Source organism: Epinephelus moara, chromosome 22 (genome assembly GCF_006386435.1).
Source record: "Epinephelus moara isolate mb chromosome 22, YSFRI_EMoa_1.0, whole genome shotgun sequence".
In the NCBI taxonomy this organism is placed as follows: Eukaryota; Metazoa; Chordata; class Actinopteri; order Perciformes; family Serranidae; genus Epinephelus; species Epinephelus moara.
In genome coordinates, this window is record NC_065527.1 from 17,772,037 (window position 1) to 17,798,004 (window position 25,968).

The window sequence follows — 25,968 nt, forward strand, 5'->3', positions numbered from 1 at the left end:
TTTAAAGCCACCAGAGAAACAGCCTTATCTTCTATATGTTTGGAAGAACAGAGTAACTGCATTCAGATGCACAGGGGAATTTTCCAAGTGTGGCAGTTTGGAGGAGGATGCTTGAGGAGAAGAAGCTGCTCTGGGAGCAAGAGACAGTCACACTTTGAAATGACATGATGGGGATATGGAGAGAAAGACACATTTAGAGGTGGTGAGGAGAGGAGAAGAGAGGAAGGAAGAATTGGTGGATGTCTCAGATGTCTCTCAGTTATCTAAGCCCATCATTTTCTGCCTCTGAGAATAAGTGTAAACATGGTCATGGTGAGAAAAGGGACACAGCACGGCTATATTCAATTCTTTTTCTGGCATTTTACAGTAAAGCCAAAAAGCCACTGCAATATATAGGAGAGTATACCCACGTTCTCCTCAGTGACCTATCCATCTACCTAGTGGTGTATCCACCTTATCAATGTCCACTACACCAGAGAGTACAAAACTTTTAAATTAAACTTAAAGGAGCAATAAGCGAAATTCATCATTTCTAGATTGAAGGAATTAAAAAATTGCCCCTCCTCCTCCTCTCGGAGCCCTTGGCCCTCCCTCCCTATAAAAGGCTACAGCCAGTGAGCAATGAAAGCGCGTATTTTAGAAATGAAATGGCAGAGAGCGGAACGTCCACCTGAATTTAGAAATGAAATGGCAGAGAGCGGAACGTCCACCTGAAGACGACCAGGATCTGACATTACCTCTCAAGAAACAACGGTTGTTGGCGAAGAAGTTGTCGGATAAAGAAAGGGACAGAACTTGGATTAACATTTAAAGAAAGGGACAGAACTTGGATTAACATTGGCCTTGCATTTCCAAGGTGGAGAGCACTGCGAGAACTAAGGGGGCTACAATTTGACTCGGAGCTAGCTCTTCTTCTCCTGGACGGACAAAATAAAGTCAAATGTCTGTTTTAATTAGTGTTACAGTAATGTTAAGCACATGCCGGGGGTGTTGGAGAGCAGAGGTAGAGGGAGGAGTGGCTCATGACACACTTTGTTTTGGTCTACAGGCAGTGCACAACAGCAAACCTAGCGGTGAAACGATTTCGCTTTTTGCCCCTTTAAGATAAAACATGTCACACCAAAACAACTTACATTGCTAAGGAAGATGCAAAATGCTGAAACAGAGCTGCATTTGATAAATGTTGAAATACTTTACCAGCATTTGTTAACTGTTGCCTTAATGTAGATAAACCAGCCTGGTCTCATTCCCAGGTCCTCAAATACTGATGCTTCATCAGGCCCCTCAGTGTCTGATACAGACGCACAATGCTCTGTTTAGTGTCTGTACGAGATGCACTGGGCTTTCAACCGACTCCAATTGAAACTCATCCGTGGCAATTTGCCATAAAGAGTGACAAAGTCCACACAGGGAGGAAGAGGACAAGGTGGAAGGATGGGTTAAAATTTCATCCTGGAGACTGCTGTTTGTCCCGTTTGAAACAACGTTATCTACATACACTTCTCGGTTAGGTCTTATCACGTATTTACATCACGTTACATTACATCTACAGTAACCTCCTAATAAACACACTTAATTTAACTCAAAAAATTATTCTGTGTTTCACCGCCCCCCTTGATTACTGTTGCTATGAGCTGTAGCTAAATAGCTAATTAAGCTAACTTACCCTCCACGAGTTGTTTGCAAATGCTGTTTCCAGCTCATTTTAAATACAAGAACCTTATAAAGGAGTCTTAAATATGCATTGATGGCTACAGAATGGTAAAAGGTTTGAACCCAGGGTGGGGGAGCCTTTCTGTGTGGAGTTTGCATGTTCTCCCCATGTCTGTGTGGGTTTCTGCTGTGGTTACTATAAGTGAATACTGTATTGCAGATTTGGCAGAAAACAACTGAAATACGTTGTCAATGAACATTTTGCTGATACATTCAGTGTTAACACTTCTGCAACTTCAGGAATGTTAATTAGCAACATGTCTTCATTATGTTAATAGACACTTAATTTTCTTGGCATATGTTTCCCTCAAAATGTATTGGCTGCTTCAAATTACTTGGCTGGTCATGGAAATTAAAAATGGTCTGCTGTATGGAGGGTTGTAGGAAATTGGTAGCAAATCACGGCTCAGTTGTCGACGCTGCAGCTCAAGTGTGAACACAGACAGATGACAGGATGCAAAAAGACTATGCGTCATCACCTGTTCTTTAAATACACCATGAATCGACACGCTATCTTCAGGGAAGGCCCACGTACATGTTCACACACACACACGCACCCACACACCCAAACACACACACACACACACACACACACACACACACACACACACACACACACCGTATGTGAATCTTGTGCACATTTATTGTACACTGGTGAGTCATCATCACTAATGAACCGAGAACACCGGGGGCATGCCTCGACTCTGAATGTGGACGCATACTGATTGAGTACTGCACTCTCACACACACACACACACACACACACACACACACACACACACACACACACACACACATGCACGAAGCACAAGTGCCTCAGGTTTAATCATCAACTGTCCATTCAGCCAGCGGGTGAGTGTTGATTATCAGGCAGCAGGTTTATAAACATGCTGATAATTAAATCGTAACCACATTAAGGTCATATTCTAATTGTTGTTCTGTTATGCAGACACCTTTTAGATAAATCTTAGCATATGTTAGTTAATTGAAGACCAAGCTGGAGAAAGCATAATGCGATCAGCAGACTTATTAGTGGCATTCACCTCAGTCTGCTATCTTTGTCTTCTGATCCACAAACAGCAGATGACCTTTGGCAGTGAAATAATGTCACATTGTGCACATGCTGGAGGTGACAATAAACAGCTTTTAATTAAGCAGGGAACATAGCTTGTGTTAAACCTGCATCAAAGGATTTTTCAGACACTCGGGCAGCACAACAAGCTGTAAAGTTGTAATAGCGGATATCTTAGCAAACAGTCCCCTGTTTACACATTCAGCAGACACAGAGCAACATTAGTTTATTTGGAGTCATGTTTGTGTCTGCCTGTAACCTGGCATCGTCAGACCAAATTGAAAAAGTGTCTGGAACCTCTCAGTTCATTTTCGATTTACGAGGGGTGTTATCAGCGGCCGCAGACCTCGATGCCTCTGGATGAAATTGAATAGATTTACAACCAATCAGAGCAACAAAACGAGCAAAGTAGCCCTGAGCGATGGACAACTGTAAACAGACTACAGCATGCAGCAATGAGCTGTGATGGTGTTGCATATAGGTGCAGAGCCATCGTATTACACATGCACCATATTAGATAAATGGTTGTGACTGGCATGAAGCAGGCCAGGTCAACTGGAAATCTGCCGGAAAGGGAGGGGGCCAGACATATTTTCCGGAGCAATGCAAATAAAACATGAGCTCAAAGATTCGTCTGGTCTGGTTCCCATGATGGCAAGTCTATTATTTACTCTCTTGTAGCTGTGGTTTGGTCTCCGTCATCTCCTGAGGGAAATATCTGTCTCTTTAGCTTTACAATGTTCACCAGCTAGTTGCTAACTTCGTCTGTTTGCTAGCTGCCTGCTGTGGCCCGAAATGAGGCTGATGAGAACCAAATAAAATTAAGCAATCAGTCACCCAAAACAGTAAAGAGTTGAAGGGAACTGCAGACTTATTAATAATACATGATTGAGTCGTCACTACAAATGTCCCTTTTCATATTATACAAAGTCAGTTCATCCATTGTTACTATAAAATATTGATAGGAACAACTTTAAAGCACAAGGTGAATGTGAATAGGTTCTCCTGTTTTCCTTTTGATATTTTGTGGCGCAGTCAAGCTGTTAATTTGACCTGCTGTGATTTACTACTTTCCCCAGTATCTCATACATGTTATTTTGATTTCAGAACACAGGAAATGAAAATCATCTTTCCTTGTATTTTGTCACACATTCTCACTCCCAACTCGTCAAATCCCAATGCTTGGTCAGTGGCCCTATGCGTCAAACTATGATGCTGTAAGTACCCCTCTAGTGTCAGTTCTGGATGCTCAGGGGTGGCACGTTGCTTTGCGCTCATTACAAGCATATTGCTTTTTCAAAATACATTCATGTTTTCACAGGAAATGTACAGTGTCTCCTTGGTAAATGAATACAGAATATTTTCAAAATAAAGTTAAACTAACGTAGCTTTACTTTGGTTTTAGGTTTAGGCACCAGACTATTTGGTTAGGTTTGGCTTAAAATAGGTATGTTTTTACTAATGCAATGTATTCTCGTACAACAGTTTGTATAAAATCTAACAAATTAATGGTGCTGTAATGCTACGTAAATAATGTAGGCTATGTAGGTTAAGTTTACAAAAATCAAACGTGATGATGTAGCTTAAAATAACTCAAAGTTTACTTGTTTTTACACGAGACATGAACAGTGGTCTCCTGGGGGAAAATCCTGTGTTTGTTTGACCCTTCCACCACCCTAATCTACCTCCTTATGCAGAATGCTAGTTTTTGTACTACTTTCTTCTTTACTCTCATCAGTCCATCGGTCACGCGACCATGTGTGTTAGACACAATTTACTGGCCCATGATTACTTGTGTTAAACATATTGTGGTGCATCACTTTTCGCAGGTATATGTACAAACAGTGCATGAGAACAGACTAATGTAACGTAATGTGATGAACTTACTGTGTTACAGAGTTAAAATAACCTAAACACTGACTTTTGGTTTCACATCGAACATGAACAGTGGTTTCCTGGGTGAAAGTCCTGCGTTATTTTTACCCATAGACTGCCCCTCCCTCCTGCCCTTCGCAGACGTTCTTGCTCTTTATACAATGTCAGTTGCTTGGTTGAAGAGTTTGGAGTGAAAAGGCCCTGATTGTTTTTTTTAGCGTCTGTGTTTAATTTCTCTCAAGTCTTAACAATTGCTTCTTAATTATCTCCCTCCTGCATCTATCTCCCAGAGGCGGGTAGTGATCATATAAATAAAAGAACTGCTGGATTTCAGGGAATAGCAGGAGGTCCTACAAATACAGGGTAGGAATCTGGGTTGTTGCACAGCGCTGCGGATGACAGCATCATTTAAATCTAAAATGTGGGATGTAAATTAGTGTGTGTGGTTTGAACAAAAATGTCACACTAGATGTGAGAACTGTAATTACAGGTGCCATTGTGCAACACAATTTGTCCTTCTTTTAAGAACTAATTGTATGCGTGCGAGAGATTACTGTAGTTCTTACTTCTCCTGGCGAGTCTGCTCGGCTGTGGTTTCCATGGCGCACTCAAGAGAGCTTTGAAGTGAATGAAGCTGATTGGTTGTCTCCTTCAGCAGGAAGCGGGTCACAAACTGCTCCAGATGGGTGGACTCCTGATAATCCTATCAATCAAAAGGAAGACAGGGAGGTGGAGGAGTTAAAGAGGGAGGAATAATTAAAAGAAAGAATGACAGAACAAGGAGAGCAGTGACAAGTTTCACATGCAAGTCAAGAGTCACTCAGTGTCCAGACTTCATTAAAAGATGCCAACAAACAAGATCCTTCTTTAGAAAAGATTATTAGGCAGCTGCAGAAGAGGAGAAAAGACGTGGAAGAACATTAACAATCTGTGGTCTTCACGCTCTACATCTTTTATCTGCTGAATTTTGCCACTTAAATTGTGTTTGATCAATCTTAAATGGATGATAAAAAGACAACAGATCAATGCAAGTTAAATAGGGGAGAAAATAAGACCTCAAAAAATATGCACGCAGGGTTTTGGAGCTTTAAATGAGTAGGCTACAACATATTAACTGTTAAAACATGCAGGGAGTGTGAGTTTCTGTTGTATTCATCCATTTTATTCTAGACAAAGGTATAGCTCATTCATTCATTATTCATTTGAGTCTTTAATGAGTTGTACGTGTGTCTCTGTGTCAAACTTTAAATTGCACTTCTTATTCTCAAATGAAACGGGTTTGACTAATGATTCAGCTTCTCATTTTCAGCAGTTATATCACACTTAATAGCATTTCATTTTTGGTTGGGTTTATGGACAAGAGTCTAATATAGTTATAAAATACAAATATTGTTAAGCATATGTGGTGGTGAAAAGGCCTAGAAATACTTGACCCTTAAGGTCAAGTTAGGTGCAAAACATGTTTACTAAAATTGGGCAACCCTGAATGGTCTCACTCTGAGAGGTTTTAGAACAAGGTGACCTGGCAAACATTGTGATGGTGAAACATCGTGATGGGAAACAGAGGTTGTTGCAAGGAACAAGATGTGGTAAAGCGCCAAGTATTAAGCGGAATAAGCGGAAGTTCTGGAAATGACAGGAAATCACACACACACACATGGAAAGTAAGGTATGATGTTTATCTGAGGAGGAGTATAAGAATGTTCAGTGAACTGCTCTACAGGGCTGTCTCATTGTTGCGGTATGTGAAGTTTGTATGTCATGTCTTTGATAAAGTACCCCCAAAGGCTGCAAGATTGATCTCTTGTCGTAAAGACACCTTCTTCAACACATAGAACTGGACTTATTTTAAGTAATGGCCCGCGTGTCCACCAATAATTATTAGTTACTGAGATGGAAACAAGCTTTGATCTCTGACCTTAAAGGGGACTCAGGCGATTTAGTACTGGCTGAAATATTCAGACTTTATATTTGTAGAATGAATCAAGCTTCAAACACAATGAAGCTTAAGCCTAATTCAAGATGATCGTGATGACATCATCGGTGATAATGAGCAAAATGACCTTTATGTGTAAAACTGGACAAGTATGCTCTATCTATAAAAGACATTTTCCTCCATGTTTTGGCCTCTCATCCACATGCAAACAGATGTAGGTCACTAAAACAGAGATTTGTGTTCTGTGTCTGTGGCGCAGACTATTCAGAACCCTGGTTTGTGTGTATCCTTGTGGACAAACAGAGCATTTGGGAAACTATGACATCATCTCCTCAATTCGCACATGTCCGTTGTTACTTTGTGTAGCATGAGCCTGAACCAGTAACAACAATGGCGGAGTAACAATGTGTTTACCTTTTGCACTGCTAGTTGGCACTGCTAATGACGAATGGAGGTGTCTGCTGCACCCAATTTTATTTTGCCCACTTCAGAGTCGATTTAAAGTCTGCTAGAAATAAAGGTTTCGGATCAGGCCTGGTCAAAAAACTTTCCCATGGCCAGGCCAGAGATAACAGCACTATCTTCGAATAACCTCTCTTATCCTTAAATTGAACAGGAATCAACAGTGATGACATCTCCAGTAGGTGTTTTGAAAGAGGTAACGTTAGCCTTGTACACTTTACTACCTAGAATGGGGGAGACAGCTAGTGCTGATGAGCGTTTGGAGTCGTTTTTGTGTCCTAGTGTGGACAGAGATACTTTGTAAAAGGATAGAATTTACGGCTAAGCCACCTCCATGTTTGCATGTGACTTCCAAAGTGAGAGCCATGTGCATATATTGCAAGTTTAACAAAAGTGAAAAACTATTTGTGTATCCGCTCTTTAATTCAGATCCGCTTCAAAATCAAACAGGTTCTTCCTTGGCCCACCCCTCTACCAAGTTTTCATGAAAATCGTGTTTTTCTGTAATCCTGCAAACATACAAACAAATGGCACTGAAAACATCACGTCCTTGGTGGAACCAATAACATCAAAATGTGAAATAGTCATTTGCACCTTTAATCAAAAACACATCTAAGAAATAATTTCCTCCACAGTGCGCATTTCAGGTTGAGGTACACTTTGTCATTTTGCGAATCAAGGGTACATTTATTATTTGTTCTCTTTATTCAGACGGCTGATGGGAAAAAAAATCCAACTGAATGACATCTTGGTGAGGCATCATTTGCCATGCCTGGACGGGAGCAGAAGGGCTGAGAGCTGTTTTGGATCTAATCAAAGGAGATTGAACGATGCTCGGTACAACAGAGTTTGCTGTTTGCACGCCGCACCTGCTCCCACAGTTTTAAGCACAGCGGCTGTTTGTGCACTCGACTAACAATGAGGGGTTTGAAGGGAAATGGTAATGCAAGTCAAATTACAGAATGACTAATGCATGAATAGGAATGTGTGTTTGTGTGTGTGTGTGTGTGTGTGTGTGTGTGTGTGTGTGACAGGAAGAGAAAGAAGAAGCACAGAGGAAATATATTTGTAATTACTGTGTTTTCAAGAGGTACAGTAAAGATGGTTTGATTATAAAAGCTGGATTTGTTTATCAGACTGTGGAGGCACACACACACAAACACACACACACACACACACACACACACACACACACACACACACACACACTAATTACAGTATGTTGAGTCTTCCCAAGAGTGAGCTGAACTCCTCTCCAGAATACAGAGCAGATCATTAGATCCAGGCTTTTCCCGTCGGTCCTATTCAACAACAGCATCCAGCACCTCAGCTGTTTTTCATTCAGACATAAAAGTCATCAAATCTCTGGTCTCTGCAGTGTTGCATTTAAAAAACCCAGAATCGCTATCGGTCATAGGTATTGTTTGATCCCCTGACATTCTGACAGCACACACATGCACATTCACTCAGAGAGTGAGTCACGGCAAAACTGCCAAAGGTCAGACTCCTGTCTACCATCTGAGCATAGATTACCTCCTGTGATCTGCACCTTTGTGTGTGTGTGTGTGTGTGTGAGTGTGTGTGTGTCCACCTCACCAATTTGCAGTCATTTTAAACAGCGTAAAGTCTGCCTGATTTTTTCCTTTATGCTTTTCCCTTGACTTTTCATGTTCAGTCGTACAAAAGGTCAAATGAGTTCTTTGTTGGACGCCCTGCACTGCACTAAAATCACGCTATTTAAGCCTTACAGTCAGGGCTATGACACATAACTCCCACCCAGTCACACAATCATACCTCACCTTTTGCCAAATGTCCTTACCTCAGTATGTTAAAAATCCTGACCGCAAATCATCATCAAATCATGTCAAAAATAAGATGAATGAAATGAAGTGAAATGCTTTCTAACTGATCACTGTCATGTGCTAGAGGACACTGAGTTGCTGCAGCTATTCAGAACNGTCCGGACGGGGACTTGAACAGGCGACCCTCCGGTTCCCAACCCAAGTCCCTATGGACTGAGCTACTGCCGCCCTAAATGCTTTCTAACTGATCACTGTCATGTGCTAGAGGACACTGAGTTGCTGCAGCTATTCAGAACTTCATTCCTAAGCTTGTATGTAAAATCCTTCCTAAACCCTCCAAAGCACATTTTACCATCCAAACACAATGCTGGCTGTTATTATTGCATTTACAGAATTAAAAACCTGTTTCCCTTTGTTCTTAGTCAGTTTGTCTGTGTTCACCCGTGTGTTCACCCGTGTGTTCACCCCTGTGTTCCTGGTGTCATTCCCTTTTCCATTTCCTGGCCGGTGTCCTTTTTGGATTTTGGATTGAGTTTAACATATTATCCTGGTTGGTTTTCAGTTTAGTTTTGTTTCTGCTTGCATTTGAACTTTTAGTTACCTGCCTGTACCGGATGATTTCTATTAGCCACATTAAAGCTTTTTGTTAAAAATTCAACATGCCTGTTAGTCTGCATTTGGGTCCTCTTTGAACTGATATGTGACGCTTTTCTGCCTGCCTTAGGACACCAGGCCAATTTTATATTTGTAAAACTTTCTTCCTGCCTGATGCGATGGACACAGACAGCCAGCTTGCTAACTAATGATAGCTAGCTTGCTAGTAAATACCTTGAAATATGATGTTATTGTGACATTTTCCATCTGGTTGGACTCAACAATGAATTGATCAGATTTTAGTAGTCACAGGAGGTCACAGACCTCATTTGTCCAATTCCTGTGATGGCGATATCTTAAGAACACCTTGTGGGAATTTCCTCAAATTTGGCACAAACGTCTGGTTAGACTCAAGGATGACCTGATTGAAATTTGGTTTTCGAAGGTCAAAGGTCAAGATCACTGTGACCTCACAAACGTGTTTTTGGCCAAAACTCAAGAATTCATACACTCATCATGACAAATTTCACATAAATGTCTAATAGGATAAAATGACAAAGTGATGACGTTTTATATCCAAAAGGTCAAAGGTCAGCTTCACTGTAAAATCATAATGTTCTGCAAAAAACCTTTCTGGCCATTATTCTTCTAACTCATATCTCAGGAGAAGAAGGGGAGACATGTGGTCAGATACTGCTTTTGAGATGAACATATAATTTCTTTTCAGCAACATCCATAGTCTAGAACTGTCTACTATCATGGCTACATATGAGTCTGGACCGACATAAATATAAACTAACTGCAATATGACTGGTTCACAGAGGCGTACAGCTGTGAGGTGGTATTTCTAGTTTTCTGTTACTGTAGACTATTTTCACACCAAGAAAACAGCTGACAAATTTACATTATTTGGTGGTCTACGCCTCTGATGTTAGTCAGGTACAGGCCTAGATGCTGTGTGGTAGTAACACATCTGCCTACATCTTTGGCATGTTGATAGTGTCTTTGGTTCTGGTACAGTACTGTGTGGGTCTGTGTTTGAGCAGAAAAGATGGTCTACTGTTGTGTGTGTTTGAGTCTGATTTACTGGCAGTTTTGCTCCAGAATAGTTTGTTGGCGTCTGACAAACAAAGTTGGCGAAATGTTTTTGGTTTGGTGGTTTGGTTGTAAGACTTCAATTTAGTAGAGCATGTAGTGGGTTCCCTTTACACCCTGGAGAAAGAGTTGACCCCGCCCGATTGTCATTTTCTAGTTCGCACTCTGATTGCATCCCTAATACTACAATAAACTGTGAAGTGTGAGAACATAGTGACTTCCTCTCACTGCAGGTGAGAAACACCTGAGATCTGTGAGGACAGGTTTAGAGCCAAAGCTAAAGGAGGTTGTGTATGTGAAGCCTGTAAATATCTTTGGCAGGAATATCTGTGCAAAATGATACCCTGAGTGTTTCAGCAGCGACATGAATCCGTGCCTGACTTTGATCTCAATGAACAATCTTGTTCCAGATCCCCTGCGCATGTGCATGGATGTTTGATCACACAAAGCTGTACACACAATCAAGCATATTAGCTTTTGTATACGTCAGCTCATATGAATGCACACTAACAATCTTCCGATGCCAAAAAGCAAGGAACAACCCACAAATGCACATACATGATGCCAGTTCCCTCACACACATGTACAGCCAGGGACCAACCACTCAAAAGCATATGCAGTTCAATGGAGACAGCGCTTTAGTCTGTGACTAATGCAGCATCTGTTCTCTTCCTCACTCACTCGCAGCTCGTCATACATTTCTTCTCTGTCTTCTGTGGTGCTATGACTTATTTTTAGGGTCACAGAAATCATTTGTGGCGTCACACATGCTTTGTAAAGGGGAAAACTATGAATTAGGCTTCAGGGAGTAAACACTGGGAAGCCATCAGCATTGTGTTTGGAGTCTACAGTTGTAATTTGATTTAAACGTTATTGCCTTCCTTGGTAATTCCTCAGTTCTGTCCAGTTTGTGGAGAGTAATTTGTTCTCATTTGAGCTCAGATATCAATTTTGTACCGTATATCCGTGAGAGGTCGAGAGTGTAGAGTGTGCTGATGGGAAAAAAGCTGACCCAAGGCTTTAAGAAGTCCACAGTAGGGTGAATAACTTTTAAAATAACCTTTTCGAATGACAAAAACCTCAAAATACACATCCCTTCTTTCTCTCCCGCTGCCTCACTTTGGACTCTCAACAATTCTTTCAGAGAACAGAAAATGATTTGAGGTGCAGTTTGATTTTCACACCTCATCAAGTTGAGGTCTATAGAAGATTGCAAAGGTTATTGCAAAAGTATCTGTACGTTTCATTTCCTGTAATTCACTTCCATGCTCCTGCAGATTCAACTTTTTTGGAAACCCATTTCAAGAAAAATCTCTCTCTCTCTCTCTTTGAGTGAAAAACTCATTTCAAAGATATGAATTGTTTCCCCACTACTTTGTAGATGTAGCTAGTACTTATGTGTCTACTATGTATTATTTTTCTTAAAGGTCCAGCATGTAAGATTTGGGCGGATTTTGTCACATCAAGAAGTCAGGATTGTAGATTGCAACTAGCATTCATTGCAGCATTTATTGGGAGCCAAATTATCCCCAGAGGTCTCTTCCTCTGCAAATTAAAAACTGATTTGTTGATTTAAACTGCTAAAAACACTGAATTAAGCAGTTTCATGTAAAAAAATAAATACTAAAATAAATAAATCTGTGTTTCCCTGACGCTGTTCATTTGGGTTTGTTTGGTATTTGGTTTTTCTGTTCTGCGCTACTGTAGCAACATGGTGGTGCAACATGACGATCTCTGTAGAAAAGGACTCACTTCCTATGTAGATATAAACAGCTTATTCTGAGGTAAAGAAAACACTACCATTCTTATTTTCAGGTGATTATACACTAGAGAAAACATAAATGTTATATTATACTAATAACCCCACTCCCTAAGTTTGCACACACTGCTTTTCAAGGGGCTCTATGTGAAATTCAAAGCGTATGAGTTGTCCGGACACGGTTCTAAACATGGAGGTTACTGACCCGGCTGCAGAGTCCTGCACAGGTCTGATTTTCAAGATCCACCCCTGAACCAGAACTGTGACGTGCAATACCTTATCCTTCCTGCCACTCACACATATGACCAATTAGTTCTGCAACCTGACCCTACCCGCCGACACAAGATCTGTGGCCCCAAACCTGACCGCAAAACCACTAATCACATATCATCTGTGTGCTGTTCAAATAATTAGTTAGGCAGCATGATTAAAGTGATCATTCTGGAACATTTGCTACCTGTGAAACTAAGATATTACATTTTAAAACAAAGGTTAAAATGCAATTTAAATGAATATTCAGTAGCACACACCACAGTTAATGAGCCTGTTGGTAACGTATACAGAGGTGCCAAAAGCTGCAGTTCTTTGAATGTCTAATTGAGGCTAGCTCCAGAAGCCATTCAGTTCACATATACCCCCACATTAAAATGTCCAGCTTTACAGCAGAAATAAAAATGTTTACAGCCTGGTACAAAAATGGTTAGGGGCTCCAGCTAATTTCCTCCTTCATGATGACTGTTCAAGGGTAATTTTTATATACTTCACCCATTTACATTTTATTAAGCCTTAAAGTTATGCATAATTAAGGGTGCGGCCACTTTGAGTGAGGCTGTCTGCTGACAGTCTGCTCGGTTTCTCAGTCAGATCCACCCTTCGCTCCTCCACAGCTCCAGCCACTCACCCAAATATGGTCACGTGACGTCTGACTCCAAAAACACCAATGAGCCAACTCCACAGTCCACAAACCAATGAGTGACGTCATGGTGGCTACGTCCTTTATTTTTACAGTCTATGAAACACACCTAGAAGACTAGATACAAGGTCAGCAGGCAGAGGATTAAAACATTAAATTAAATTATTCTCATTTTATTTCAAATATATTTATCTTGCAACACCCACAAACCGACCTGCATGTTCTTTTTTCACCCAGAACTGAATCCGGAAATAAAATTACAACAAAATACCACCAGCAATTCATCTTTTTTTTGCTGATCACCCGATGAAGGACTGTGGCTGGTGGCTAGCAGCTAATGGTGGTAACTCCATAGACAGCCCTAATGGCAACAGCCTCAGCAGAGCTAACAGCGTGGGAAACCAAAGGGTTGGTGCTACACTTCCGTGAAGAAACCTTTCTGATATCGTCAGGAACCACTGTATGAGCACAGTGAAAAGTGGTGACAATGTGCCAGCCACCAGGATACACACGTGGACTAACATGCACGTGCAGCTGGACTGGCTTACCACAACAAATCACAGACTTCATTTTCTGCTCAGGACACCATTACTCCACTATCTTTACACAGAAAAAAGCAGTATGCTGCCATATTAATGCTCTCAATGTCGCATACAGAACCTTTAAAGTCCCCCTCACTGCTGTCTTTTTTCTGTTCATTAAGTGTCCAAACATTTACCAAACCAAAAATTCTTTGACTGCCATTGGCATTTATCTTTGTCCACACAGTCTTGAGGTGTTTAAGTTCTCATCATGTGGTTCCTCTTTCTGTGCTAATAAAGAATTACCACCAGCAAATGAACGGTATGACTCCCACTCTCTGTTCGAGACGCGCCTGCTTCAGTGCAGCTCTGAGGGGCAATTTGAGCTTCGCAGCATGTGTCATATGTGCCAGAACGGATACCGCAGAGAAAGAGAGGGTGGTGAAAAGAAAAAAAGACACTCTCCCCGCAGATCTAATAATCCACCTCTTTTCCTCATTGCAGCATCTTTTCTCCTCATCATTTGTCCCTTCAGTCCTTCTTTTTTTCTTTTGTTATCTCTGATCATTTACCTTCATCTCTGTCTGCTTGCCTCCCCCTATTCATCATCTTGCTTCTTCTCCTCTTGGAGAATCTAAAAGGTACTTCCACCGCTCCACAGTAAGATCAAGAGGACATACAGTTTTTTCCAAAGCATGATCAAAAGCAGTATTTGTTTGGTAACAAAGCCAAACCCATTTAATTCCTCATCTAGGCTGGCTACAAGTACAAAAAGAATGATAACATATTTTCATGTTTTGTTCTGGGGGTTAATTAGTAGTATAAATGAGCCCTGGGTCATCCTTTTTGGCTCTGTAATGGAAATCTGACTAATGGGAGATCTGAGGCAACGAGTTGGGCAGCAGAGGAGCATGCTGGGAGAGATTTGCAGCATGGAGTTTAAGCCATGCTGTGAGTAAATCAAACATCCCTTATTACTATCATTATGTGCGCTGCAGGAGATGTCAGCGTGATGTTCACTGTGTGGGAGGTGTGGGAGTGTGTGAGTGTGTCACAGGGATTTAAATGAATATGAATAAACAGATATGAACCGATTATTTGCTCTGAGCAGATACAAATAGCATCCAAATTTTAACATTTCAATTTTTTTTTTTGCAATTTTCATTCAGTCACCTAATTTTAAAGTGGAGTCAGGACCTCCACCACATAAATGTTCACAAATCCATTTAGAAATTACGACTGGGGTTCATCAGTTCTTTCTTACTTTTTAAAAAAGACTCCAGGTGGCTGTCGTCTGTGTGAATGAAAACAGCTAGTAGCCAAACTCAGTGGAGACAAATATGGAGGCGTTGATATTTAGTTTAGTTTAGTGAGATTTTTTAGTGAGTTTAGTGAAATTTAGTGAGCTTTGTTCTCAATAGCCTTCAATTCACAACGGATTTGTTGTGCAGCAGTATAAAGTCAATTAATTATTTTAATGCTAGCCATGCTAGCTGAATGGTAGTAGGGAGGACAATGTGGATTGCTCCGTCCAGTGCTTTAGTCCAGGCTGAAATACCCTTACAACTGTTTGATGATTTGCCATGACATTTTACACAAAGGAGGAGATTCTTTGGCTTTTAGTTAACAACTATCAAATGGATACCAAGATATTTGGTGCAGATACAGATGGTGCCAAGAGGATGAACCCTGGCAAAATGCAGCACAAACATTTCCCTTATCAAACTTCAAACCACCTTCATTTTCCTTAGGACCAATTCTCATTATATCTACAAGTAACTTTTGAAGAAACATAATATGGCCCAGTGCAATTCTGATATGTATTTTCCCAATGTTAAAACCTCCTTTTCTATTTCTACTATATATTTCCACCGAGCAGCAACCTCCAGGGCCGTAGAATTAAGCCAACACACAAGTCCCAAAAACTGCAGTTCCTCTAATGGCCACTTGAGGCTGGCTCCAAAATTGAGTCAATCCCCACAGACCCCCATGGTAAAATGCCTGATTTTATAGGAGAAATAAATATAGCTAATTTCCTCCTTCTTGACAACTGTACGTGCCCAGTCTCACTCTAAAGTCTTCGAAATCTGGCACTTGGGCAGTGACCTTCAGCATCAGAAACCAACGAAAAAAGGCATCCTTTATCGTCAGCATGATATGTGGCTGGTTGCTGTTGTAGTTTAACTTCGCCTGGCAGCATCAGGGGGAAACGCAGCAGGTCAAGGACGAAAGTTAAGGTGGCAAAAGTCCCAGTGGGGCAGGCAGATGGGGGGGGATTTTTCCGCAGCGGTGTTCACGTCCAAACCATGTTCTTTTTACCTAAATCTAGCCATGTGTTTGTTGTTGAAGGAAAAGAAGTCAATTTGCGGTGTTGTACCGATGTAGTGTGTTTATTTTGAAAGAGACAGTATGTAAACGTTAAATTTGTGTCTTGACAGAAGAGAACTTGACACGGTGTCCCAGAACAACCAATGCACCCAGGGTACCTTGCACGTCATATGTGGATGTGGAAAGTCAATGACCAAAACGTCAATATTTGTCGGAGTGAGAATGTGTTGACTGTACAGTAGGGTGGGGTTTAGTGGGGGCTAAACCTGTTTAAATTTCATTAAGGCTTAAAGTTATGCATATTTAAGGGCATGCCCAATTTGGGTGATAGTTGAGTGCCGTCTGTTGACAAGTAGCTACCACGGTGACAACATTGATGAGGTAACACAGTGTTGACGTTATCCCAGATTCACAGATCATAAGCATATAGCTGTAGCTGTCGCTTTTTCAGTTTGTCTTCAGTTAATTGTAACATTTAGGCCTAAAAAAAGTCTTGATTAGTGTTTGGTTGTACTAAAAGACCCTCTAAGGAGTCAGAAATATAGTTTAGTTTCAGTAACGTAAGCATTATCACAGTTAACTATAGCTGTAAATGCACCATGCTGACTAAGCTAGCCGCTAGTGTAAGGGTTATCTCCACCATATTGTCCAAATATGGTCACTTTGCATTACCTCTGGCTCCAAAAATCAAAGATGGGGACGGCAAAAAATGACAATCTCGAGGCTTCAAATGGTAGTCCACAAACCAATGGGTGACGTCACAACAGCTACATCCATTATTTCATACAGTCTGTGGTCACCTGGACCATTAACACTTACACTGCTTTTATTTTCACACAGTGTGGATTATTTTTTATAAAGGTAGGGGTCAGTTATGCTTTATTATGTTAATAATTCAGGTACATGCTTAAAATTTTATGTTACTTACTGCATATTTTGTGAGCAACGTAACTTATGCATACACATAAGGGGATATCTCATCAATAGAAAACAATGTTACATAGAAAGTGAAGCTGTCAGTGTTTCAAATACAGGCACACTGGAGGATTATCATCCAGGCATACACCTGAACACAGATATGAAAACAATATTACAAACACTGTGGAAGCTCTGCGATACACTGCTAGTGTGTTATGTTGAGAGAAGCAGGTTTATCTTTTCAATGATTGCTTCATCTCTATCGTCTTACCTTCTTTGTTTTGTCCATCGCCTTCAGTATGGACATGTTCAGGTCTTCTAAGGCACCGAGAACATTCTCATATTCACCGAGGTGCTGGGAGAAATACTCTTCAGAGCGGAAAGACAAAAAACAACAACAAAGAAACACTGAGTTAAACAGCTAAGACAGGGCTGTAGGTGTTTTGTTAAAGCAGCTCTGTGTGACACCTCAGTCGCACAGCCGGCAGCGGTTTGGTTGTAGAGCATGTGACCACATCTTACACAGTTCTTTTCTTATGCTGGGAAAAATGTCAAATAGCATTTGAGTCTGGGGTGCTCGTGACTGTGAGGCAAAGCAAGATAAAGCCACAACAGTACACAGCCTATTATACAAGCATAATGCATTCAGCTGAGAAAACCTAACACTTAACAATAACCATCATTAAATGCTAAATGGACACTTAACCCTTTGAAATGTGGAGCGACATCACTTTTCTTGTGCTGCTCTAAGATGCCTTTTGCAAGTATTTACACCTTTGACCCCTGAGCAAATTGGCATGATGTCTTTCAAAAACATGGGAAAAAAGGCAATGAGCAAGTTGCAAGAGTATGAAGTTTTAACTGATGATTATAATATGTTATTAAATAGTTAATAGATACTGTGTAGTGCATCTAAATGCAGTTCCACTGCAACTAAATAATAGCCACCAAAATACTGTTTATAGATGCACTACACAGTATTTATTAACCATTATTATAATAATCAGTTGCGACTTTATAATAACCATCTAAATAATATTTATAGCTGGATAACAAAACAATTATTAATTATCAACAAGTATGTTGTTAGTAAACATTATCAATTATCATTTCATTGCTTGTTAATAGCAAAATAAACATAAACTAATGTTTAATTATCAGTTCACCATTTATTGATGGTTATAATGAAGTGTCATGGAAAAAAAAATTGCCTGGTTTTTAAAAATTATTATCTTATAACTATGAGGAAAGTTGTCACAGTGAAAAAAAACTGCTCTTAATCTTTTGAATCAACATGATAATACTCTTGTAAATTCTTGTTTTTCGGAATTAACAAGATTATTATCTTGATAATTCAGAAAACAGAAGGAGAACTTTCCTCCATGATAACTTTTTTCATAATTCTGAGATAATAATTTCATTAAATCAGTAAAACAAAGCAGATTTTTCAGCTTCCATTAGTCATATTAAAAGTAGTTCTCATTTAGGTGAAGGAATAACTTACCACAGAGTTCATCAGTGTCCACATTACTGCAAAACAAAAGAGAGAGAGAGACATTTAAATAAAAAAGAACTCCTGAAAAACAAAAGTTTCCAAGGTTAAAGGAGGTGACAGATTAATCTTTCATCAGTGCAAAAACGTTTCCTGGACAGACTGTGATTTGGTGAATTGGTGTGCGATGACAAATGGAAGAGGGTAAAATACGTCAAGAATAATTGAATAATTTAGTTGCTTGTCCTCCCCAGAGATGTGCATTAGAGACCAATGGTCCAGAGTCGCTTAGAGGAAACCCCTCAGAAATGTCTGCTGTTTGTGATAAACATCCATGCACAAGTGTGTTTTGATGAGGTCTGAGTGTGTGTCTGAAAGAGGGAGACAGAAACAGGGAAATAAAGAAAGGAGGTGAAGGTGCAGAGAGTGTTTCAATGTGGGAAATTAGTCATTGAATCCTTTGTTCAGCTTGCTTCAAGAGACATTTTGTTCCTTGTTTCAGTGAAGGTTGCAGGGGAGTAACATCCATTTTAACTCTATTCCACACAAGCTGCAGCTGTCATTCACAAGGGGGGGGGGGGGGGGGGGGGGGGGGGGAGAGTGCCAGAGAAATCAATCAGTCCAAACAGGAGAAAACACTTAGAGCCACAGAGGACAGAGGAGGTAAACCAAGGGTTAGACACTGAACTGAGTAACCCACCAGAAAGCTCTTACCTGCCAGGCTTAAAAACTTGGCTCTTTTGACATTTTAAGGTACATTATCTACTAATGGGCCATGTTAAAGTGAAGCACTGAACAATCAATCAATCAGTCGTGTTTATCCTCACATGTAATTCATTTACAAATGAAACTGTCTGCATTCATACACTACATGTAATATCCATGCTTTATTTTTTAGTGTTCAGAATCAACCAAAGCAAGCAAGCCAGCCTGTCAGGCAGACCCTCCAGCTTAGTGACTCATTCTTTAATCAATATAGAATTCAATCTTAGACTCCCAAATTACTTCCTGACAACTTCGCCATCTGTGAAATGAACACAGAGGGAGCACATGTTTGTTCTGGTTTAACATGGAGTCCACTGAGGTTGATTTAGCACAGTGATGGCTGCAATGAAGATATTAAATCAGATGTAGATGTATGTCAGATGAAGGTGCAAATAATATGCATTTGTTTTTGCATCTAATTATGCTGTTGACATCTGAAATGCTTTCTGTTAGCACCATCATCATCTTTAGTGGCTGACACATCTTATGATACTCTGTTAACGAGGATAACAAATTATATTGTGGATAATGATTCATTAGCATGATTGTTGAAATGTCTTATCATTCTCTCTTTGACTGCAGAGGCATTCAGTGAGCTGTTATACTAAACTGAGGAATTAAATACTTAAATTCTGATCACATCAGCAATAAGAAAAATATGAAGCCTCTGGTTCGGGCCACTGCTGGAAGATTACATGCCCAAAATTAATGACTGTTTCTCTGCAACCATAAGGTCTATATGAACAATCTTGGTATCATAATAAAGGTAGCAATTGGGAGATTTACTGCAACGGTATACACATGAGTATAGATGTTGCTGGGTTAGATTAAATAACACTTTTAAAGTGTATATTCCTTTGGATTTAAGCAGTTGCAGCCCAAAACCTCCAGTGAACCACGTCACAACATCTGAACATCACCTGTGTATAGACAGATGCTAATAAAGTGAAGCAGAGCAAATTTAAAGAGGTTTTAGTAGAGGCATATTAAGGTGGAATTTCCAAATTGGCTATTTTAGGTACATTTGTGCACCCTCTGTGCCTCTCAGATTACTGTAAAACTCATTTGCTTTCACTTACATGTTACTATAGGTATTGATTTGAACTAAATACAGCTGTTTTTGGCTTTTGAAAAACCATCAATCAGACCTCCACGCAGGCTCCCATTCATGGAAAACCATAATATATAGATGGAATAATGAAAACACCAGACATCCTAAAATTGACCCCTGGGGCACACCATAATTTTTTTTAAAATCATTTTTAACACAGGTCTTGACAGGTTGCCAGACTATCACAGGGCTGACACATAGAGACAGACAACCACTTACACTCACATTCACACCTATGGACAATTTAGAGTCATCAATTAACCTGCTTGTCTTTGAACTGCGGGAGGAAGCCGGAGTACCCGCAGAATGCCCACACTGACATGGGGAGAACATGTAAACTCCACACAGAAGGGCTCCCCCACCCTGGGTTTGAACCAGGAATCCTCTTGCTGTGAGGCGACAATGCTAACCACTGCACACTGTGCCACCACTGTCAAATACAAATATTGAAAAGTAAGTCTGTCTCTGGCCTTCGTCACAGCCAGTGCTTACCCAGCTGTTCACCACAAATGTCACTCTGTGTGATGCTGCACATCAACGGCTTTTACACAAGATTCCCATGAGGTGTTTTAGCTCAACCAAGATCCTAGTTAAAGTTAAACAGTATCATCATATATAAGCATCCAGAGGGGTTTATTCAAAGGACACAGCTGTTAAATAGTTACATATGGAGTGATCTTAGCTCCTTTCACACTTTTCTTGTTTTTTTCCCTGCTTCTAGTGCTGAACAGTCAGATTTCACCATTTAATTACAGCAATAACAAAGCTTTCATTGCCTGAAAGGTCAGCCCAGTCAACAGAATAAAATCTTGGTACTGTACATTTCTGCAGACCACAGATACGGAACATTTGTATTTTTCATATGTAACATATCAATATTTCTATAGCGATGTCGCTCAGATCAAAAGCAGACTATATGAGCTGAGTTTCTCATCAGGCAGAGGCAGGCTGAGACTCAGGCTGCTCTCATGCACTGTTCATAAGTTTTCCTAAGTTATGCACCAAAATTCATACATACTTAATGTAATCATGAGCCAGTAATTGATGCATAACCCACATATTTTGGAAGGCTGTGATCATGTGACTGGTGCACTGACAGTAGCAAAGAAGGAAGTGGTCCTGAGCTGTCCAGTTAGGAGGCAGGTTGGGGAGGTGGATGGGTCACAAAACATAGGACTTTCTCCTGGAACTTTTCCCAGTAAACCAGTGTTAAGACCTGTGTGAACTTTGAGTGAACTTAAAGTAATTTTATGGTACGTCCTGACAATGTTTCTTTTCCTAAACCTGACCTCAGAAACTTTATGTTAATGATGTAACTTTATGTTAAGGCCATAACATCATTCACAGGGTGCTAAGTCGTAGGATATCACATGATCTGTGGTGTGTGCATTTTTGTGGGATGTCATCTGAACTATTCTATGAGGATATGCTGGAGGAGAAGAGGATGGCGGACAGCCTGAGAACTATTTGAGACCAGCTATTGAGCATTTTTATTCAGTCTGACCAAACAGCTGGTCCAGAGTGAAATATCTCACCAACTATTGGATGGATTCCCCTTAAACCTTAACAATCCTCAGTGAATGAAGGCTAATGACTTTGTTGACCCCCTGCCTTTTCTTCAAGTACCACCTGCAACACCTGCAAGTTTTTCCACCTGTCTAACTCTTACCTAAAGAGTTCACTTGCAGTAACAGCATGCTGAAAAGCAAAGTTTCCTGAACTTCCTTTGGTTGGAAGTCTGTTGTTGCAGACTAACTCACTAACTACAGCTGACAGAGATGCTGAGGTGCACTGAACACACCTTGAGTGCACTTCACTACAGCAGCCTGAGAACAGCAAAAACCTGCTGGAATTACATAATTCTTTGAATTAATGACAAAGATCTTCCGCCTGTCGCAGCTGTACTTTGAACTCAGTGCTCACATAGCATGGAAACATGTTAGCAACTCAGCCTGAAAGGGCAGCTATCATGTTTGTATGGCTGTTTGTTATCCACCTAAAAATCAAGACTAGGCTACTCCTTGTTCTCATTCATTCATCATTTATTCACCCTCTAGCTGGCTCTGTGTACACGCTTGACCTGGGTGTACAAGAGAAATTACAGAATTATTTTTTACTTTGACTTTATTAAATGCAGGCAGTTTTCAGATCACTTTTAATCCCACCCAAATGTTATAAAATAAATCACTTTCTACAGACTGAAATACTTCTGATCAAACAACCATTTATTTATCACATTCACAACTTAAGTGAAATACAGTCTTGACAGATCCTTCAACTTATGCATCAGAATTTGGTACTTTTTGCCTCTTCCTACGCTTGTCATCCATGTTTCCAGACTGCAGCCTTAATATGTAGGCTGCTGTGTGTGTGTGTTGATGGGATCTCGGATTCCTCTGGTAATCCAAAGTTTCTGGTTGTGGAAAGATTTAACTGTGATTGTTTTTACATTGAGAATAAATGTAACATGGTAATCTTTCCAGCACTGATGTAACTGAGACCTGACATCTTGCTGTAAGTGATGCCATCATCAGTGAAGATGTGATATGGCGGCCATTATGCGTCCTAGGCGCAGATTTGAGTTTTTCTGTCCTCACTTTCAAGGTCATTGAAAGTCCCATCTGTGGGCACAGGTTAAATTTAGACAAAACAATAGCATAAAAGGCAATTTATCTGGACAGAGAATTATTTTCTAATAATATCTTTCTTTCTTCAATTTTGTTGAAAATACATTTGTGTAAATATGAAGAGAAAAAATGTGAGGCAATACAGTTAGTGACATTTCTCTTTTTGAAGAAAATGCAAAATATGACTGATGATCACAAATATAGATCAATAATCATAATTTGATGAGAGGTAAGAGCGAATCCTGCAGTCTTACCTTTGTTATGATGATCTGATAAGGTTGCAGGAGCAGGTAGTGAGGTACTGAGGGAGAGGGAACGCCGTCTTTATAAACCGTCTTCAGCTGCTGTGGCTCAAAGCGTTTCGCTCTCTGGTTGCCAAACACTGTTTAATTATCCTAATGAAGTACTTAATGTGATGGACACACTCCCTCCAGTTAAGACATTTTAATTTCCATCCTAACGAGGATGTTCACCAAACAATGCTAATAAAGTCAAACAAAATTCTTTGCCTAAGATTGCAAAGATAACAACCATGATCCTGCTACTGTTACTCATGTGCTCCTCAGCTGAATGTACAAGAGGCTGACCGACTGGACTGAAGAAGCACCAGAGCTTGTTTTTACAGGTTGACCTTTATGAGGGACCAGAGGGATATTTTGTCATCTGCTGCTTCGATTCCTTTTCTTTTCCGTTTTTAACATCTGTCTGTTGTCCAGAAAATAATGAACACACTTTATCAAAGCAGACTTCACAGGTTCAAGTATATCATAAACTTGACCACAAAAAAAACTGTTTATCACTCAGTCTGTGTCACTGAGCAACCTTGAAATCCCCCTGAAATAAAGTAAGAGCGTCTTTGGCTTCTGTTCTGTGATGTATTTCCCAGTGAAACAGGACATTGAGCAGTGTTCAGTTACAAAAGGGATTTAAATCAATTCTTGGATTTGGACCGCTAAAAAGTGGGCAGGCTTAAAGTTTACAAAACATGATACAAAGCCACAGTGGAGTCCACTGCTGAGTGCACTGTTGGCTCCACACACACCTCCCTAAAACTGTTAGACACTGAATAACATGATTTTTCAAGGATTGTTCAAAGAGTTGCGTTCGAAAACCATCAGAGACACAGTGAGCAGCTCCAGCTTCAGGCTTTAACAACAACTCAGTAGTATCTCTTACAGCGAAATCCACCAAAACAAGTCAGCTTTTATTTTCCAGAGTTCAAAAACTGTTTTGAACTCTGGAAAGACGGGCAGGACAGATGAACTGCTGTGCAATCTAAGGGTGCTTGCCATACTTGACATTATCTGACAAGTATAGCGATATAACCCATAATAGTCATTTTTAGTTAATTCATTTGATAGCCCACCTTTCACATTTCAATAGTTTGCATATATACGTCCTTTGAATAAACCCCTCTGGATGCTTATATATGATGATACTGTTTAACTTCAACTAGGATCTTGAGTTGAGCTAAAACACCTCATAGCAATTACGTGTAAAAGCCGACTTTTACTTTTATCCCCCAAGATTTAACATTCACTTGCCTATAAGGAAGCATACACACATAATGTGTAAGCGTGTATGTGCTCTTGTTTGACTCTTTGTGAGGACAAATTTGAGTTTCAGGCACTGAGATGGTATTTAAGTGGCAGGAAAACAGTCTCAGAGCCTATTGGCTATCATCTGATGATGATTTAGCTTTGTATTAGCCTTTTTTAAAAATGCATCTGCATTCACCTTTCAGACCTGGAGGCTGTGTGTACGTCTTTATACAGTCTGTGCTGGAAACAACACAAATTGGCATAGTTTGTGCACGGCCCAGGACAGGAGGGCTCTGCAACGGGCGATTAAAACTGCCCAGAACACCACTGGTACCCATCTTCCAAACATCAGTGATATCAGTCCAAAGCATACTAAAAGACAATATCCACCCCAGCAACAGCCTGTTCACCCCGCTGCCATCTGGCAAGCGATGCAGAAGTACCTGCTGATGCACCACCAGACTACAGAGCAGTGGGACTACAACTTTGTTTCGTTGTGCACCCCCGTGTTCTAGAAGGATAAGAAATAAACTGTGAACGCTATAATACAATGATAAATATATAAGACTTTGTGGCAGGCTGTGTGTCCCGCTAGCTGAGATTACAATTTAAGTTTGCCTCTTAAAGGATGGATGTTTATTTTGAATTTTAATTATTATTTATGTCAAATCTGCCTTGGTTGGTGACAAACAAACAAAACAATTAGTGGAAAACTGCCGCCAAATTAACAATGAAGTCCAATCATTAACAAGCATACAGTGGCAATATGCTCTCTTCTTGAAAACTAACCTTTGTCTATGCACATCTGTCACTGCTGCACATACAGTACTACAGTCAAATCACCTCTGAGAATTAAAACATAAATTTGGTAACTGAGAACTGGTAACTAAGATGTATCCTTTGGAAAAGAATCACCTGCTGTGATGTTGTGATCTGTATCTTCAAATAAACCCTCATTCACCTGGTTTTCACAACAATATTGGATGTAATTTAATCAAACGCATGTCAAAACAAAGACACAGTTTTTACGCATTTCATCGTCATTTACCTCCCCGTCTACATCTTAACTCTGTCCTCTATGGAATCAAATGATAAAAAGACAAAGCAAAGAATCGACTCACTCTGTGTTGTGAGTGTCGATAGTGTGGAAGAGCTCCTTCAATTCCTCGGCTGTCAGGACGCCATCAGAGAAATAGGCCTTGAACTCATCAAAGGACAGCTTTCCATCATCTGGGGACGTACCACAAATGCAACTTGTCAACACAGTTCAGTCAGGACTGCAGCATCCTGTGAGGTGAGCCGGCCATTTTATTGTAGATTCCTTATAGAAATTCAAGATTTGTTTTGTTGTGTGTTTGTTTGTTTGTTTTGTTCAGATGAGCATGCTGGTTTGTGCCTGCAGGGGTGTTGGACATAAAAAATGTAATTAAATATAACATTGAGG

General features: G+C 40.3%; 1 protein-coding gene across 1 annotated transcript in view; it reads right to left on the reverse strand.

Annotated features, from left to right (window-relative positions):
* The window catches only part of necab1 (N-terminal EF-hand calcium binding protein 1), a 51,316-nt gene that overhangs the window by 19,997 nt on the left and 5,351 nt on the right, over positions 1 to 25,968 (reverse strand). The window contains exons 3-6 of the mRNA XM_050033924.1: positions 25,646 to 25,754; positions 18,493 to 18,518; positions 17,260 to 17,357; positions 5,227 to 5,363 (exon numbers count right to left, since the gene is read on the reverse strand). Of these exons, the coding sequence (XP_049889881.1) occupies positions 5,227 to 5,363; positions 17,260 to 17,357; positions 18,493 to 18,518; positions 25,646 to 25,754 (370 nt within the window). The remainder of the gene's footprint in view (positions 1 to 5,226; positions 5,364 to 17,259; positions 17,358 to 18,492; positions 18,519 to 25,645; positions 25,755 to 25,968) is intronic.